The sequence below is a fragment of the Wyeomyia smithii genome, chromosome 3 (assembly GCF_029784165.1).
Source record: "Wyeomyia smithii strain HCP4-BCI-WySm-NY-G18 chromosome 3, ASM2978416v1, whole genome shotgun sequence".
NCBI lineage: Eukaryota > Metazoa > Arthropoda > Insecta > Diptera > Culicidae > Wyeomyia > Wyeomyia smithii.
Window position 1 is genome coordinate 171,066,176 of NC_073696.1, and position 18,133 is coordinate 171,084,308.

Sequence of the window (18,133 nt, forward strand, 5' to 3'; positions counted from 1 at the left end):
AATAACCGTCAATTCAAAACATCGAATAAATTATGCCACATTATACCACTGGCAAAGCGGCATAAACGTACACGACAAATATATATTGCCCGAGAGCACAGAAAATTCAATTGTCATTTTTCAGTCCTTTTTGTGTGCACTTTCTGTTCGATCATATACCTGAAGTTGACCTTCCGTTCTGTGATATTGACCTAAATTTGTTTGCTTGATCCAGTTGAGTGTATAAACTCGTTACGACAAGTTACTCCTGATGCGAATCCTACTGACACCGGTGCATTGGTAATGTTGGCAGAAAACAAGATTTTTTGCATTTAAATCGACATACTCAACTTTGAACAGCTATAGCTCTTTTTAGGGACATCCTAGCTCTTCAGTGTCTTCTGCAAAGTTGTTCGGCATCTAAAATACTATACTTTAACATAATTAGAGCATTTTTAAAAAGTGGGTTTTCCCATATAAATTTTCATACAAATTTGAAATGCAAAGCGCCAAGCGGAGACAAAACCAATCGACTCCCGGTAAGTTTAGGATTGTGTGGGGCCCCAAAAGGACCAAAAAAACTTGGTTCTGGAAAATCGAACATTTTTCTCCACCTTAAATCCTCTCATTAACAGGAATTCTAAACTTTGTTTAAAGAACAAACTTTTGATTTACAAACAAATTTTTAGACCAGTAATGCTTTATGCTGTACCGATCTGGTCAAGTTGCTGTTCAACAAGGAAGAAAACGCTCCAAGGATTCAGAATAAAATTCTGAAAATGATTTTGAAGCGTCCTCCTTGGTTTGGTACACTCGAATTACATAGACTTACTGGTGTTGAACCATTAGAAGCTATGTCAAATAAAATTATTAACAATTTTCGACAAAAATCGTTGCAATCCTCAATTGCTACGATAAGCTCTCTTCATAGCCAATAAGTTAGCATTTAAGTTAGTTGTAAGTTTACTTCCCCTTTTCTGACAAGTAGGTTTAAATCCCTACGAATGATAAGTCCTAATTGTGAAAGCAAACAAATCCTAACAATTAAAATTACAAATTCCTAACAGTGTTGAGAAGACACCATTTGTGATTGGACACACATACTCATTAATTTTTATTCCGTTTTCGTTTTTAATTTTTATTCCGAAATTTTACTGGCATATTTGTGACCATTATTTATGTCACTCACTGCATGTTTGGGACATGTTCGAATTGAGTGAAAATAATCAATGTCCAATTTATTTTCGCTTCTCAAGATTTTACCCCTTTTCGCCACAGAAATAATTTCTGGTTATACAAGTAAAATAAATGAAAGAAAATATTTATTTTATGTTCGTTAATATCAAATTGAGTATTTTTTCTGTGATTCGATTATCCGGAAAACTCGATTATCTGGAATGAAAACTTGTTTGATGTTCCGGATGATCGAGTCCGACCTGTATTGCTATCATTATTATAATCATTAACATTATTATTATTATTATTATTATTATTATTATTATTATTATTATTATTATTATTATTATCGTTATTATTATTATTATTATTATTATTATTATTATTATTAACCCTTAAATTAGGACGCACGGTGATTTCATTTGATGACAGTGACAAAGATTAATGAAATTCTACCTCCAAGATGAAACATAAAAAAATATATAGCTTGGCCAAATTTAATATCTCATGTAAAAACCAAAAAAAAAATTACAAACAGAAAAAGCAAAAAATACACACACAATATGATTTGTATCATAGTAGTCTTAACGACTGCCGAACGAACTTGGCCATTTGTAGACATTTTGGCCGACAGACATCATGCGGCCTTTGGAACAACAGTTCCTTGGCAAATTCGGATCCACTATTATTACAATTCCTCTTACAGATATTGTCTGCAATGGATAGAACCCCTTAGTGCGACGGGTTATAGGAAGATATTCCGCTACCCACCGTTTCCACTATAGATTAGCAGGAGCCTGCGCGGTGACCTGTAACGATACTGGGCATCGTGGTTTCGAACCATCTGACGCATCCAATCAAAATGATTTGGGGTAAGCGCTGAGCAAGTAGGGGAGAACCGTACAAGACGCACCAGTTGGGTAAGATGGCCCATGCTATTAATTCCCCAAAATACTTACACATGTGGCTTTTTATGACAAAATTCTTCGCTTTTCTCATAAAAACCCAGCTTCTCTACAAATCTCATATAAAAAAGTGTGCCATAATGTCTAAAACTCAAAAAAACTACTGGACCAACTATAGTGCTGTCAAATTTTTTCTATTCGTTGTTCTCGTTCTGGTTGTCAAGTCACATTCTCGGTTCCGTTTGAAGACTAAGTTCCTACGAAAACATGGAGGACTTTCTCCAACAACTTCGTAAGTATATAACAAAATTTGTAAATATTTTAGGCATCAAACCATCACATAATTTGCCTCTACTTCCGAGCATCTGTTGCATGCTACGTAAATAGTTTACACCGCCTTGTTAATGGACACACCCGGAAGATCTTCGGCTTTGAAACTTTGAGCACAACTGACATGAAGGTTAATTGATTTTCACCCTGACAAATTCGGTGCGGCGAGCGTCGATTTTTGATTTTTTTTTTATATTTAATAGGTAAAATTTTTAATAACATTTGAATAAAAATATTTTTTTATCAAAACAATGTTACATCATATTTCTGGTTTACTTAAAGTAATTAAAAGTGAACAAAAACAATTATCACAGATCTTTCGGTATTGTCTTACACAACTTACAGATTTGATCGGTGGTTTTGGCAATTAATTGCATTTGCCGTTTTCACAAACTAGGTCGGTAATAATGACAGAAAGCAACAAAAATTTGATTACTGATCGATCGGTAGTGGTTTATTTTACCGAACGTTTTACCGAGCGCTCAGCTGTTGAAAAGTCGGTGGAAAAAAGATGAATTCGGTGATTCAAAATAAGTGTGTACAATAAATAGATCCTACAACCATCCTACACGTTCAACACACTCAATCAGGTAATAAATGTTCGGTACTTATTATCACAATTTCGATCGGTAAGTTTGAGAAAATAAAGAGTTGTTTGTAAAATTGATATAACACGGACCTGAAAGCTGCTTTTGATCGTGTTGATCATGGATTACTTTGTGCAAAATGCGACAAGCTTGGAGCTTCAACTGGACTGGTAAAATGGCTCAGTTCTTATCTACGCAACCGACAGATCGCGGTACAGTTGGGAACGTCGCAATCCGCTTGGTTCAGCAACAATTCTGGTGTTCCTCAAGGCAGCATTCTTGGGCCGCTGCTTTTCTCTTTGTACATTAATGATGTAACTAAAGTTCTACCACCTGGCACACGACTATTGTACGCTGATGATACTAAAATATTTCAAATTGTTGAGAATTATGATGATTGCTGTAGACTTCAAACGTTACTCGATGCTTTCAACGACTGGTGCCTACGCAACTATATGATGCTGAGCATTCCCAAATGTACCGTGATCAGCTTCCAGCGCAAAAAACAGCCGTTGCTTTTTGACTATCGTATCGCTGGCACTTATTTACATCGTAGCGACGTTGTCACTGATTTGGGTGTTTTTTTTGGACACCAGTATGTCATTTAGGCAGCATTATTCTGCGATCATCAATAAAGCCAATCGTCAACTTGGTTTAATATTTAGGATTGGAAAGGAGTTTCACGATCCTGGTACTATGCGCACACTCTACTGCTCTCTGGTACGCTCAGTTTTAGAAACTGCCTGCGTTGTTTGGGACCCGTACAACGATTTTCGGATACAGCGAATCGAGCGCATTCAAAAGCTCTTTATCCGAAGGATTTGTCGCAGATTGCCATGGAGGAACCCTGATAATTTGCCGCCATACGAAAACCTTTGCCTGCTGGTGGGGATAAAACCCCTTGAAGAACGTCGTAAGGACATACTGGCCAGAAATGTGCACAAAATCCTCACTGGTTGCTATGACTGCCCCGCTATCTTGACAATGCTTCAGCTGCAATGCCCTCTTCGTCCACAACGTCATCAGCGATTACTGCAGACCAACGCACACCGCACGAATTATGGCCAGCATGAACCTGTTCGTCGGATGGCTTTGGTTTATAATCGTCAAAATGTTAATTTTAATTTCTAGTATAGTTAATTAATGTGCATTGTTTGTTTCGACTTTATCTATGTTATCTGTATCAAATTTTTGTAATATCTCTGTAGATGTTTTTGTTTTTTAAAAAAGATGCTGGGTTTTTATGCCGCCTTAATAGTCGCCTACCAGTGACTTTCAAGGTGGCTTTTCCCAGCCATACACTCGATTATTCATTAAGACTGCTAGTCGGATGGATTTATTTCAATAAATAAATAAATAAAAAACTTTACATATTTTCTGTATTCAGCAAATGATTTTACCGAAAACTGTTATATTTTCTACTGAACTTCGGTAAATTAAACTTTTACCGAATATTTGTAAAAAACTACTGGACCAACTATAGAGCTGTCGAATTTTTTTATTCGTTCTCGTTCTGGTTGTCAAATCACATTCTCGGTTCCGTTTGAACATTGAAGTTCCTACGAAAACATGGAGGACTTTCTCCAACAACTTCAGCTAAAAGATGTTCGCATAGTACAAATTTTTCGTAAGTTTGTAAATATTTTAGGCATCAAACCATCACATAATATGCCTCTACTTCCGAGCATCTGTCGCATGCTACGTAAATAGTTTACACCGCCTTGTTAATGGACACACCCGGAAGATTTTCGGTTTTGAAACTATGAGCACAACTGGCATGAAGGTTAATTGATTTTCACCCTGACAAATTCGGTGCGGCGAGCGTCGATTTCTGATTTTTTTTTATTTTTAATAGGTAAAATTTTTGATATTTGAATAAAAATATTTTTTTATCAAAACAATGTTACATCATATTTCTGGTTTACCTAAATAATTAAAAGTGAACAGATATCACAGATCTTTCGGTATTGTCTTACACAACTTACAGATTTGATCGGTGGTTTTGGCAACTAATTGCATTTGCCGTTTTCACAAATTAGGTCGGTAATAATGACAGAAAGCAACAAAAAATTTATTACTGATCGATCGGTAGTGGTTTATATTACCGAACGTTTTACCGAGCGCTCAGCTGTTGAAAAGTCGGTGAAAAAAAGACGAATTCGGTGATTTGATATAAGTGTGAATGTCGCTTTGAAATGATTTGAAGCGCTGTAAATCGCGAAAATGCTTAACTGGTGCGTTTTGTACATTCCTCCCCTAACATCGATCGCACTAACCTATAGGGATGGGCGATACTTGTATCGACAAAGTATCGAGTATTTCGGCATCGATACTCGTTGCCAGCGATGAGTAGCGGTATCGATACTTTGCCAACGATACTTTGAAACGATACCGATACCACGAATGCCTTCTATTGGGGAAAGGCGACACCAATATCGATACCAATAGTATCGATACTTCGGCCAAAAGCATCGAGTATTTAGGAATACTTTCTATACCGATACCACGATACTTGGTACCGTTTTGTGCAAAAGTATTCGAGTACTCAGGTATCGATACTCAGACAGTATCGCCCATCCCTACTAACCTAGCTGCTAAAAAACTACACAAAACATTCGCCGATCTGAGATCGCCTGCAGCATCTCACCACACAAATGAAAAAGCATTCGTGCATCTAGAATTGAAGGACTGCAGGCATGTCGCGTAGACGCTGTCAAAAAGCCACTCCAGCAACCCTACAAGGTGATAGCGAGGAATGACAAATGTTTCGATGTTTTGATTTCGTATTTGTATTTGTGAGGTATAGAAGGGGGCCAAGGGCCGGGTCACTGGTGTTATGAGGCACCATTTATGCTATACCAGTGATAAGAGGATTGGCATCCCAGCCTCAGTAACCAGCTGGTCAATTAAATTCTGTGTAATTAACTAGAATAACCCTGGGTCTTTCTCATCAACAAAACTCTTTACGACTTGTTCCAATATTCCATAAATTGGCCTTAATTCTATAATTCGTGCTGTCTATAAAAAAAAAATACAATCAAGAATAATTTCAAATCATTTTATACTAGTACCTCTAATAGCAACAGCAATGCCAGCATGAAGGCAACGTAAAGCAAAGTGCATTGGTACCACAATCCGGGTAAGTATACAAAAAGAACGAGGAAATGAAAGAGTTTTCTTAACATTGTGTTTGCGGTACAGTCACGATGGAGTTGCCATATTACGAAAATGCTCGTTATTATTAGCAATAACAGGTATATCATCACAGTTGTGATGCGTTTGAGGTCGCTGAATATAAATTCGAATAATTTGAAAAACACCGGGTAACCCGCAATGGGCAGTAAAGCGGTACCACTAGCAACCAGAAGAAACAGTATCCAAAAACATATAGTATTACGAAGTATAGGTAGGAAATGACATAGGACTATAACCAAACTGCTAGCCAGAAGACTAATCTGTAAAAAAGTGCGCAGATTACTAATTTTTTGCATTATTACAAATAGATATATAACACACCTGAACGATTAGCTGCATCTGTCCGACTGTGTTGTACTTGAGCTTGTCATAAATAAACGTCTCAGGAATCTGAATAAAAGCAGTATATAGAAAAGCGACCAATCCCTGGCAAACTAGCGATGCTTCACCTAGTGTGAATGACTTGGGCATTTTTATTAAAATGTAAAATAAAATCCTGTCAGATAACACACAGCTGAAAAAACCACTCAAAGAACTAAAAATCACGTTCTCATTTAAAGTCATCCAGAAAAGAAAGCTAGTAATGCATGTTGTCAACGTAGTGTAAAGCACTTTACCACTACCTCGCACAGGTTCTTTCGTGCAGAACGAAACAAATATACGCGTCGATTGTAAACACATTCCAGAGCAGAGGATCGTTGTTCGTTTATAAATAAGGCTGATAGGTTGTCGATCACGATTCACTACATTGAGCAATAGGGCGAAAGTAAGCAATAGTGACAACCAAAAGCCATTATCGGCATCCGGTCTGTAAAATAAATAAATAAATTAATATCAATAATTAATAACAAATTGAAGACGCTGCAACATTTTTTGTAGTTATTATAGTTTAAAGTTTTTGAATCGAAAACAACTTTGATTATGATAATCAATGATTTTATTTCTACACAAACTATTATTAACCCATTCCCCGCGGGTGATGGCATCACCTGACATATAAACTTTGATAACAGTTTAACAACTATACAGTAACGGCATCCATAATTGGCACAAACTATATTGCATGTTGAAGATCTGTTCTCTAACTGCTTAGAATATTTTCACCGTTAGAAATTTCTGTGCCAATTATGGATGCGGTTACTGAGTAATAAGAGTTTGAATGTCATTTTTCGATTAAAAACTGATTTCTCTACGCGGGAATACGGTTAAGGAATCGAGGAGAGCGTGAAGAAACTATGAAACGGTCGGGGTAGAACCAAAACGAACCAAGCGCCAAAAAACATTATTTCGAGTAAACTAAAGACGCTTTTTACGCGGGGGATACATGCCGCGTAAAAAACCGCGTAAATTCCGGAATCCGCGTAAAAAACCGCATTAATTCCGGAATCCGCGTAAAAAAAACTGCGTTTATTTTGCAATCCGAGTGAAGAGGAACCGAAATCCGTGCAAAAAAATACCGCGTAAATTCCGGAATCCGCCTTAAAAAAACCGCGTAAATTCCGGAATCCGCGTAAAAAAAACGCGTAAATTCCAGAATCCGCGTAGAAAAAGCCGCGTAAAAAGAAACCCGCGTAAAAAACCGCATAAAAAGCGACCTTAGTGTAATTGGCATTGAAAGTTTAAGCCCAATCGTATATTTTTTGCTACAGAGATTATTTGTTATTATATCGTTCAGTGGCGTAGCCAGGACTTCCGTTTTCGTGGATTTTGATAAAAAATGTAATTTTTGAGAATATTCAAGAAAGAGGCAGGTTGAGAAAGGGTAACCTAAATTATTGACCATAATGCAGCAAAACGGGATTTAGAAACAATAGTAGCTATCGCTGTCAAATCTCATATATTTGCTGCGTACCCAACATCTCAACGGTTCGCGGTTCCCCTGACAGATACGAAAAAAGTCCAGCAAAAATTTCATTTAACTTCAAATGGTTGCAAATGATCTTCAGCAAATCAGTTCGGCAAAAGCAGCTACATCATTCAATGTCTCGTATTATTAGGGTTCCACTAACACAAAACTAGTTATTGGGGTGTAATGGAATGCGAATGCATGGAAAAATTTCAACCTTCAAATTTCACTTAGTGCTAAGGCTCAGAAATTTCGTCTTCTCGTGAAAAATCCCCATGCAAAAGTTCAGCTCAATCGAACTCAAAGCGGTCAGAGTACCACTGTTTTGACCAATGGAAAAAGCACGGGTAGGTAGTTAGTGAAGTTTTCAATATCGAAATATTTTTTGTCATTGTCATTGTTAAGTGTATAACCCGTGCTTTCCGCTAAGTCAGCATATCTAGGGACTAACCCCCTGGTCTATACACCTATTGTAATCCTTCCTGTTGCACGTAAAAAAACAAAATGAAAAAAATAAAATCAAAATTAAAAAAAATAAAAAATTAAAAAAAATTAATAAAAAAAAATAAAATAAAAAAAATAAAACCAGCTGGTCAATTAAATTCTGTGTAATTAACTAGAATAACCCTGGGCAAGTTGCAAAAATACTGTCTTGTTAGGGTACCATCTTGGCAAGACCCCTGAGTTATAACTAGTCAATTAACTGCCGAAGGATAAGGAAAGGCAAGGATCTCTGAAGGTTATTAAGTGTGAGTGCGTGTGTGTGTAAATGTATGTAGATAGGGATACCATCTAGTCGGAGGTAGAAATTAGGACACCCTTTTTTCGGCACAAATTTGATCCAAGCCTAAGACATCCTAGCTTGTTTCAAGGTACGATGCTGGACTAAGAAGTCAGTTGTCATAGCTTCAAAACCCACCCTTGGAGAGATTTTTATGAAAAAATCGGTGCGCTAGTCCCGCAATCGTTCTGTATTCTAATAGTTGGCCGCAAAGTATGTGTCCAATAAACAGAAAGGTCAAGTTTCTTTGATTTAACTGTCCTAGATGTGAAGGGGGAAATAAATGAGTAGAATGATTGTAGAATTACTGTCGCAGTGTAAAATATGTAATCGGGTGGTTCTATTTTGTTGAAACCGCGGGGCATTTCAAAGGCGCGTGACACGTTCCGCAGGACGTTTTTCTAAATGGGACATTTTGTTGAAACGCGAGACTGCCTCGTTAATTCACAATTACTAGATGTTTAACGATTTAAACACCTAGAAGATTTCTCTCGTCACTTAACTGAGATTCAACAGAATAGAAAATTCGTTCGCAGTGAGCGTTGTGTCCCGAAATCGTAAAAGTTACGCTACAAAATTGACTTTTTCAAGAAAATCAGGACAAATGCCAGAATATGAAAAATAAATCAGGACGCTCAAATAGGATCTCAAAATCAGGACATGTCCTGCTAAATCAGGACGGATGGTATCCCTATATGTAGATCTATTTGTTTGTTGAGTTTACTATGCTGAAAAATAATGATGATAATAATAAATATAACGATAATACCAATAATAATCGTAACAATTATAATAACAATAATAAAAATAAAAACAGAACATAATAATAACAACATATGCTAATCAATAAACAAAAACAAACATGATAAAATAATACTTAGCTTTGAAAACGAAGAACTGTGGTTTCCTTGTGTATTTGTATTTGTGAGGTATAGAAGGGGGCCAAGGGCCGGGTCACTGGTGTTATGAGGCACCATTCATGCTATTCCAGTGAAAACGAAGAACTCTGGAGTATTTTGTGATAAGGTCGTATATCTAAACGTAAACAAAACGAGTGAGAGATGATTTGTGTTTGTGAAGTACAAGGGATATAACTCTCACGCGTTTTGTTTACGTTTAGACATACGACCTTATCACAAAGTAGTCGAGAACTGTGGTTCCTTGATCAAATTTCGCTGTATTGGTGAATTCAACAATATCAAATAAAATCGTGAGTTATTAAAAAAAACAAAAAGGGAAAGAGAAAAAGAATGTATATATGAACGATGTACAGTAACTATTCGCTAACTGGGCACGCTTTAACTGGGCTTCTTTTTAACTGGGCGCTGGCTAACTGGGAGGATTCCCAGTTAAAAAGACAACAAACGTCAAATATCAAAACGAACGGGGGGCATGTGGATTGGGAACGAAAACTGAAAAATTTAAGTGTTTCTAATCGAGAATATTTAAAATACAAAAAAAAAAAATCATTCCGCGTCGAACACTCGACAAAAACGGACGTGCAAAGTGGTCGTTCTATTACAATCCGGTCCGTGTGTACGAATAGCCAAACAAAAGAGTGTATTATTCGCGCTAAATGCCAACTAGATTGTGAGTTGTGTCGCTACGTTCTGTACCCGGCTCGCAACTTTGGCTGTATTGGTGCAAAATACCAGCTGCAGTTTTGATCTGTGCACAGTGAATAGATCTTTCTAATTCAAGGCCATCAGTTGACAGTCGAGTGTGCTGAGTGATCTCACACCAGGCTCACTGCTGCTGGCTGTATTGGTGCTGCTGTACTGGTGCTGCTTTGGGTGCAGCTTCGAACGATCGGACAACCACTGCTGGAAGGAAGAAGTAAATAGGTACGTGTTCTTGTCGGCGCTAGTGCGCTACATTTAGCGCGATGGATATAGATCCCTCGCCTCCCGTGCCACCATCCCCGAACCCCCCTGACCCTGACCCTTCTGTTCCCCCTCCCCTGTTCATTCTCCAGTCCCCCCTCGCCCCAGGCTTTACCCGGACGGATCTCAACAGGGCAGCTATACTGTTTATTTTCGTCCAAAGGCAGGAGTGAATTCAACGCGATTAAACATACTGCAAATTTCTGAAGACCTGACGAAGGGGTACAGGGCCGTGACCGAAATTTCCAAGGTCCGACCTAACAAGCTCCGTGTCGTGGTCAGTGATCTGGCACAGGCCAATGCTATCGCTTGCTCTGAGCTCTTCACACGCGAGTATCGCGTTTACATACCCGCACGAGACGTGGAGATCGACGGTGTCATAACCGATTCGAGTCTGTCTGTCGAGTGTATCCTAAAAAGCGCAACCGGTTGTTTCAAAAATACCGAAACACAGGCGAAGATTTTGGATTGTAAGCAATTGCGGTCCATGTCTCTCGTCGGCGGTAAAAAAGTTTACACTCCGTCAGACTCGTTTCGCGTTACGTTTGCCGGATCTGCACTCCCTAGCCACGTCTCGATCGACCGGGTTTGTCTGCCTGTGCGATTGTGGGTACCCCGTGTTATGAATTGCACCAATTGCAAGCAGTTAGGCCACACAGCCGCCTACTGCTGCAATAAGGCACGATGTAGCAAGTGTGGGGAGACTCATGCGGAAGATTCTTGCAGTGTTAATGCTGAAAAATGTATTCACTGTGGGGAAAACCAGCATGAGCTCTCCACATGCCCGGTGTACATGCAGCGCAGAGATAAAATCAAGCGGTCACTTAAGGAGCGTTCAAAGCGTTCTTATGCTGAGATGCTGAAGAAGACCGTGACCACTTCTACCATAACATCGAACCCCTTTGATCTGTTGTCCTCTGATGAAACCGATTCTGACGATTCATCAGCGGGAACATCTTATGCCAATCCTGGGGAGTCTAGGAAGAGGAAAAATGTTTCTTCTCCTAAACTTCCCCGTAAAGGTCCTAAGATTTCCCAAAGTGTAATGAAAAGTACGAACAAACCAAACAGTGCTGCGGAAAAACCGAAGCAAACTCCTCCTGGGCTTGCAAATTTAAAGTCCCAGAAGGAGTTCCCAGCACTGCCAGGAACATCTAAAACCCCAGTTGTTCCTTTTGCACATCCAGTTGATGAAACAAACTCTGGATTAGTGAAATTTTCTGACATTGTGGACTGGATTTTTGAAAATTTCAATGTACCCGATCCAATTAAAATTTTTTTTACAGCATTCCTCCCAACAGTTAGATCATTTTTGAAGCAGTTGACTGCCCAATGGCCCCTCCTTGCAGCGATTGTATCCTTCGATGCCTAAGGTAAAGAGCTTTGTATTGCCTCAATATATATTCCTCCCAGAGCACAGGTTGGGCAACGGCTGCTCTTTGATTTAATAGAACTTCTTCCCTCGCCACGTTTGATTTTGGGAGACTTCAACTCTCATGGTGTGGCTTGGGGTTCCCCTTACAATGATAACCGCTCCTCTTTAATCTATAACCTTTGCGATGACTTCGACATGACTATTTTAAACAACGGTGAAATGACACGTATCCCGAAACCTCCAGCGCGCCCAAGCGCTTTGGATCTATCCTTATGGTCGACGTCGCTACGGTTGGATTGCACATGGAAGGTAATCCTCGATCCTCACGGTAGCGACCATCTGCCTATTCTTATTTCAATTACAAACGGGTCAACTCGCATGCGACCAATTGACATTCCGTATGACCTCACACGGAATCTCGATTGGAAGTTATACGAGGAAATGATTTCAAAAGCGGTCTAGTCGATTCAACATCAGCCACCACTTGAAGAATACAACCTCCTCGCGGGCTTGATTCTCGACGCCGCGTTGCAAGCCCAAACGAAGAAATATCCCGGCGTAACGATCAAAGAACGGCCTCCCACTCCGTGGTGGGACCAAGTGTGCTCCGATGTCTACACGCAAAGATCCGACTCGTTTAAGGCCTACCAGAAGGGAGGTATACCTGGCGACTATATACGGTATTCGGAGCTTAATACCAAGCTTAAAAGCCTGGCTAAAGCAAAGAAACGCGGATATTGGCGTCGGTTCGTGAACGAGACGTCGAGGGAGACATCGATGAGCACTCTTTGGAACACTGCCCGAAGAATGCGGAATCGCGTAACGGTCAACGAAAGCGAGGAGTCTTCAAGTCGGTGGATATTTGATTTTGCCAGAAAAGTATGTCCGGACTCTGTTCCTGCGCAAAACTTTGTTCGCGATACGTCTCCGGGTCACGACGCGATAGAATCACCTTTTACGATGGCAGAATTTTCAGTTGCCCTCCTGTCCTGTAACAATAACGCGCCTGAGTTAGATAGAATCAAATTCAACTTGTTGAAGAATCTACCCGGCAATGCCAAGAGGCGCTTGTTGAACTTGTTCAATAAGTTCCTGGAGCAAAACATTGTACCGCAGGATTGGAGGCAAGTGAAGGTGATCGCCATCCAAAAACCAGGGAATCCAGCTTCTGATCACAACTCTTATAGGCCGATTGCAATGCTATCCTGTATCCGGAAATTGATGGAAAAAATGATACTCCGTCGTTTAGACCATTGGGTCGAATCAAATGGTCTACTATCGGATACTCAATTTGGCTTCCGCCGCGCCAAAGGGACGAATGATTGTCTTGCGTTGCTTTCAACAGATATTCAGCTGGCGTATGCTCGCAAAGAACAAATGGCGTCTGCGTTCTTGGACATTAAGGGGGCTTTTGATTCCGTTTCTATTGACATTCTTTCGGGCAAACTTCACCGACAAGGATTTTCTCCAATTTTGAACAATTTTTTGCACAATTTGTTGTCCGAAAAGCACATGCAAACACACATTTGATCAAACTGGAGCGAATACAATATCGTTGTTTGCGTATCGCCTTGGGTTGCAAGCAATCGACCCATACGATGAGTTTGGAGATCTTAGCTGGAGTACTACCATTGAAAAACCGCTTCTGGAGCCTGTCTTCTCGTATTCTAATCAAATGTGAGGTCTTGAACCGTCCCGTGATTGAAAATTTTGAAAGGTTAATCGAACTTAATTCTCAAACCCGTTTATGACATTGTATTTCAATCACATGTCCCAAAATATTAACCCTTCTTCGAATATTCCAAATCGTGTCGACTTATCAAATACTTCTGATTCTACTGTGTTTTTCGATACATCCATGATAGAAGAAACTCGTGGAATCCCGGATCATTTACGCGTGCAGCAGATCCCTAAAATTTTTTCCAATAAATATCGAAACATCAACTGCGACAATATGTACTACACTGACGGATCACTTCTTGATGGGTCCACTGGCTTCGGTATCTTCAATAACAATTTAACCGTCTCCCATAAGCTCGATAATCCTGCTTCTGTTTACGTCGCAGAATTAGCTGCAATTCAGTACACCCTAGGGATTATCGAAAAAATGCCCACGGACCATTATTTCATCTTTACGGACAGTCTCAGTTCCATTGAGGCTCTCCGATCGATGAAAGATGTTAAGCACTCTCCGTATTTCCTGGGGAAAATACGGGAACATCTGAGTGCTTTATCCGAAAAATCTACTCAGATTACCTTAGCGTGGGTCCCTTCTCACTGCTCGATACCGGGTAATGAGAAAGCGGACTCTTTGGCTAAGGTGGGTGCAACAAACGGTGATATTTATGAAAGACCAATTGCCTTTAATGAATTTTTCGCATTTGTACGTCAGAATACGATCATCAGTTGGCAAAATTCTTGGACCAAGGGGGAACTGGGAAGGTGGTTACATTCCATAATCCCCAAGGTGTCGACGAACCCGTGGTTCAAGGGGTTGGATGTAGGTCGGGATTTCATTTGCGTGATGTCCCGGCTTATGTCCAATCACTATAGATTTGACGCGCATCTCCGTCGTGTTGGGCTCGGGGAAGGTGGTATCTGTGCCTGTGGTGAAGGTTATCACGACATAGAGCACGTTGTTTGGTCATGCCCTGTACACCGTGACGCCAGGTCTAGATTAATAGCTTCCCTGCAGGCCGAAGGTAGGCAGCCGGCTGTTCCTGTTCGTGATGTCTTGGCGAGCCGTGACCTATCCTACATGTCCCTTATATACGTTTTCCTGAAATCCATCCACGCCCCAGTTTAGTCCTATCCCCTTCCGCCTACATCCAACCAAACGACAAGAACACGTTAAGACCCCGGATCCGGAAACAGCAATCGGACCCGCACGATACTCTCAAGGCCCGATGGAAACAACCCAATATGCCAGTCCGTAATATCTTGGCCCAGCAGCGGAACAAATTTAATATGCTGCTTACCTATGGCAATGAAAATCATCAAACAGCAAACCTGTGCTTTTAATGCAAAATATTCTAGCTTTAAGTTAGATTTAGTTTCAGCTCGTAGTCGGCAGCGAGGATAAAAAATTTGCTTTTAGTTATTAAGATACTTTAGAAAGTAAGCTACCAGATATAATTGGCGCCGTTAAACATTGAATTGTATTTGTGCCGTGTCAAATAAACTATAGATGAAGAAAAAAAAATACAAAAATAATAATACAGCTGATAAATGTACTCGCTTTATAAAACTAAAGTTTAAAAGCTTTATTTGAGAGACAAGTTTGTAGTTGTGGCTTCCCTATTTGGTGATCAACTTGAGAACGAAAGCCTTTTATGAAATTGTCGCGAAGCAGCGTTATCCATCGAATTCCCCCTCGGCGTTGAGATGATATCCCAGTTAGCGAGCTGATTTCAATAAGTGGGAAGTGCTCGTCGCCCAGTTAGCGAACAGTTGCTGTAGTCTATAAAGAAACCACGTACACGTTTACTAAATAATACTTCATACAACAATACAACTTTGCACATAGAACTAACAGTAAAAAGTGAAGAATTTAAGTTCACGTTTAACTACAGTCCATCCATGAATGCATAAGAGTCACACTGCCAGAAAAAAGTAAAAACATTTATTCATTTTATCTAATAAGTAACGAAGTATCATGTGGGACTCTAATGCATTCATGGATTCATGGATAGACAAGAAAAGAGCTTGCACTAAGTGGTCTGGTCCACGTGTAGATAAATTCTTTAGTGTTAATTGATATTGTTAAGAAACTTTCTCGCATAGGAGATTGCCGCGATCAGAGTAGGAAAGACTACAACATAGGTATCTGACTCTCACCATCTCCCTTAGCTCCCATCCGCCACCCGGGAGCACGCGCCCTTGGGCTGTCAAAACTCTCATACAATAGTTTTGTGACTTCATATTAAGATTCCGTAGAGCTATAAGAACCCGAGATAGGAGCTCAACCACCAAGCCCAGGGACAAATGTTTCGATATTTCGATTTCAGGAAACAAGGTGGCTGATTCAATAGTTGGAATAAGCCAGCTCACTTATGCACTAAAAACTTTTCAGAACATTCGCAGGACGATTGAAGTGCATTAGTCACACCAAGTGGACATCGTGTTCGTTTCTTGGTGTAGCTGGGGAGGGGGCGGGGGGTCACATGTGGCGATAAATTTTCCTCAGTCTATGAATTCAACTGTCACTAACGTTTCTCTCTACAAGAAAGAGAGAGCAGGAGTCTTTGGATTACGGACGCGAGCTTGATTGCTTAAAATAAACGCTGTAGTTTTTCATTCGTCACAGTTCGCATTTCCACAAAAGTATTTTAAACTGTTCTTATTGTGCATTCATATCATATCACAACACTTTTCTATGGAATATTTTACTACTGATTATTTGCGATCGTATTCTTAAAATTTATATAAATTTATATATATAGTTTTTCGATTATACTGTACACAATACAATGTAGGTAACTAATGGTAAAATTAAATTGTCTACTTGATTTGTTTTTGCTTCGATCAACGCGTTAGTAATAATCGCACATCCTGCAGTGGCTGCTTTCAAAGTATTCAGTTGAATAATCCCCATTTCATGTATTATAAAAACTACAACAATTTGGCCCATCGTACTTGCTAGTGTTCCTTCTACTGATTTATTCGAACCATTCCACTTATGTTTACCCAGGTAATATCCACAAACACTCGCTAATGTATCACCGATGCCCACAGATAAAATCCCAGCCATCATTTTCAAAAAATCATGTCCGGCCGAGTCGGTCAAATCACACGGAGCGGGATGAAGCCACAGCGGTAGGGAGCAACCAGCTAGTAAATATATAGGTGTAAGAGCTACTGAGCCAGCGTCTTTCTCATCAACAAAACTCTTTACGACTTGTTCCAATATTCCATGAATTGGCCTTAATTCTATGATTCGTGCTGTCTATAAAAAAAAAATACAATCAAGAATAATTTCAAATCATTTTATACTAGTACCTCTAATAGCAACAGCAATGCCAGCATGAAGGCAGAGGCAACGTAAAGCAAAGTGCATTGGTACCACAATCCGGGTAAGTATACAAAAAGAACGAGGAAATGAAAGATTTTTCTTAACATTGTGTTTGCGGTACAGTCACGATGGAGTTGCCATATTACAAAAATGCTCGTTATTATTAGCAATAACAGGTATATCATCACAGTTGTGATGCGTTTGAGGTCGCTGAATATAAATTCGAATAATTTGAAAAACACCGGGTAACCCGCAATGGGCAGTAAAGCGGTACCACTAGCAACCAGAAGAAACAGTATCCAAAAACATATAGTATTACGGAGTATAGGTAGGAAATGACATAGGATTATAACCAAACTGCTAGCCAGAAGACTAATCTGTAAAAAAGTGCGCAGATTACTAATTTTTTGCATTATTACAAATAGATATATAGCACACCTGAACGATTAGCTGCATCTGTCCGGCTGTGTTGTACTTGAGCTTGTCATAAATAAACGTCTCAGGAATCTGAATAAAAGCAGTATATAGAAAAGCGACCAATCCCTGGCAAACTAGCGATGCTTCACCTAGTGTGAATGACTTGGGCATTTTTATTAAAATGTAAAATAAAATCCTGTCATATAACACACAGCTGAAAAAACCACTCAAAGAACTAAAAATCACGTTCTCATTTAAAGTCATCCAGAAAAGAAAGCTAGTAATGCATGTTGTCAACGTAGTGTAAAGCACTTTACCACTACCTCGCACAGGTTCTTTCGTGCAGAACGAAACAAATATACACGTCGATTGTAAAAACATTCCAGAGCAGAGGATCGTTGTTCGTTTATAAATAAGGCTGATAGGTTGTCGATCACGATTCACTACATTGAGCAATAGGGCGAAAGTAAGCAATAGTGACAACCAAAAGCCATTATCGGCATCCGGTCTGTAAAATAAATAAATAAATTAATATCAATAATTAATAACAAATTGAAGACGCTGCAACATTTTTTGTAGTTATTATAGTTTAAAGTTTTTGAATCGAAAACAACTTTGATTATGATAATCAATGATTTTATTTCTACA

General features: G+C 39.4%; 1 protein-coding gene and 1 long non-coding RNA gene across 2 annotated transcripts in view; both read right to left on the reverse strand.

Annotated features, from left to right (window-relative positions):
- Nucleotides 1-1,101: 1,101 nt before the first annotated feature.
- Nucleotides 1,102-5,899, reverse strand: LOC129732181 (uncharacterized). Its single transcript, XR_008729197.1, has 2 exons — nucleotides 1,927-5,899; nucleotides 1,102-1,868 (listed from the first exon to the last, which is right to left on the reverse strand). It is a non-coding gene; the product is annotated as an uncharacterized LOC129732181 (long non-coding RNA).
- Nucleotides 5,900-16,363: 10,464 nt separating this feature from the next.
- The window catches only part of LOC129732180 (dolichol kinase), a 33,934-nt gene continuing 32,164 nt past the window's right edge, over nucleotides 16,364-18,133 (reverse strand). The window contains exons 2-4 of the mRNA XM_055692767.1: nucleotides 17,507-17,993; nucleotides 17,056-17,445; nucleotides 16,364-17,002 (exon numbers count right to left, since the gene is read on the reverse strand). Coding sequence (XP_055548742.1) covers nucleotides 16,508-17,002; nucleotides 17,056-17,445; nucleotides 17,507-17,993 — 1,372 coding nt within the window. The 3' untranslated portion in view covers nucleotides 16,364-16,507. The remainder of the gene's footprint in view (nucleotides 17,003-17,055; nucleotides 17,446-17,506; nucleotides 17,994-18,133) is intronic.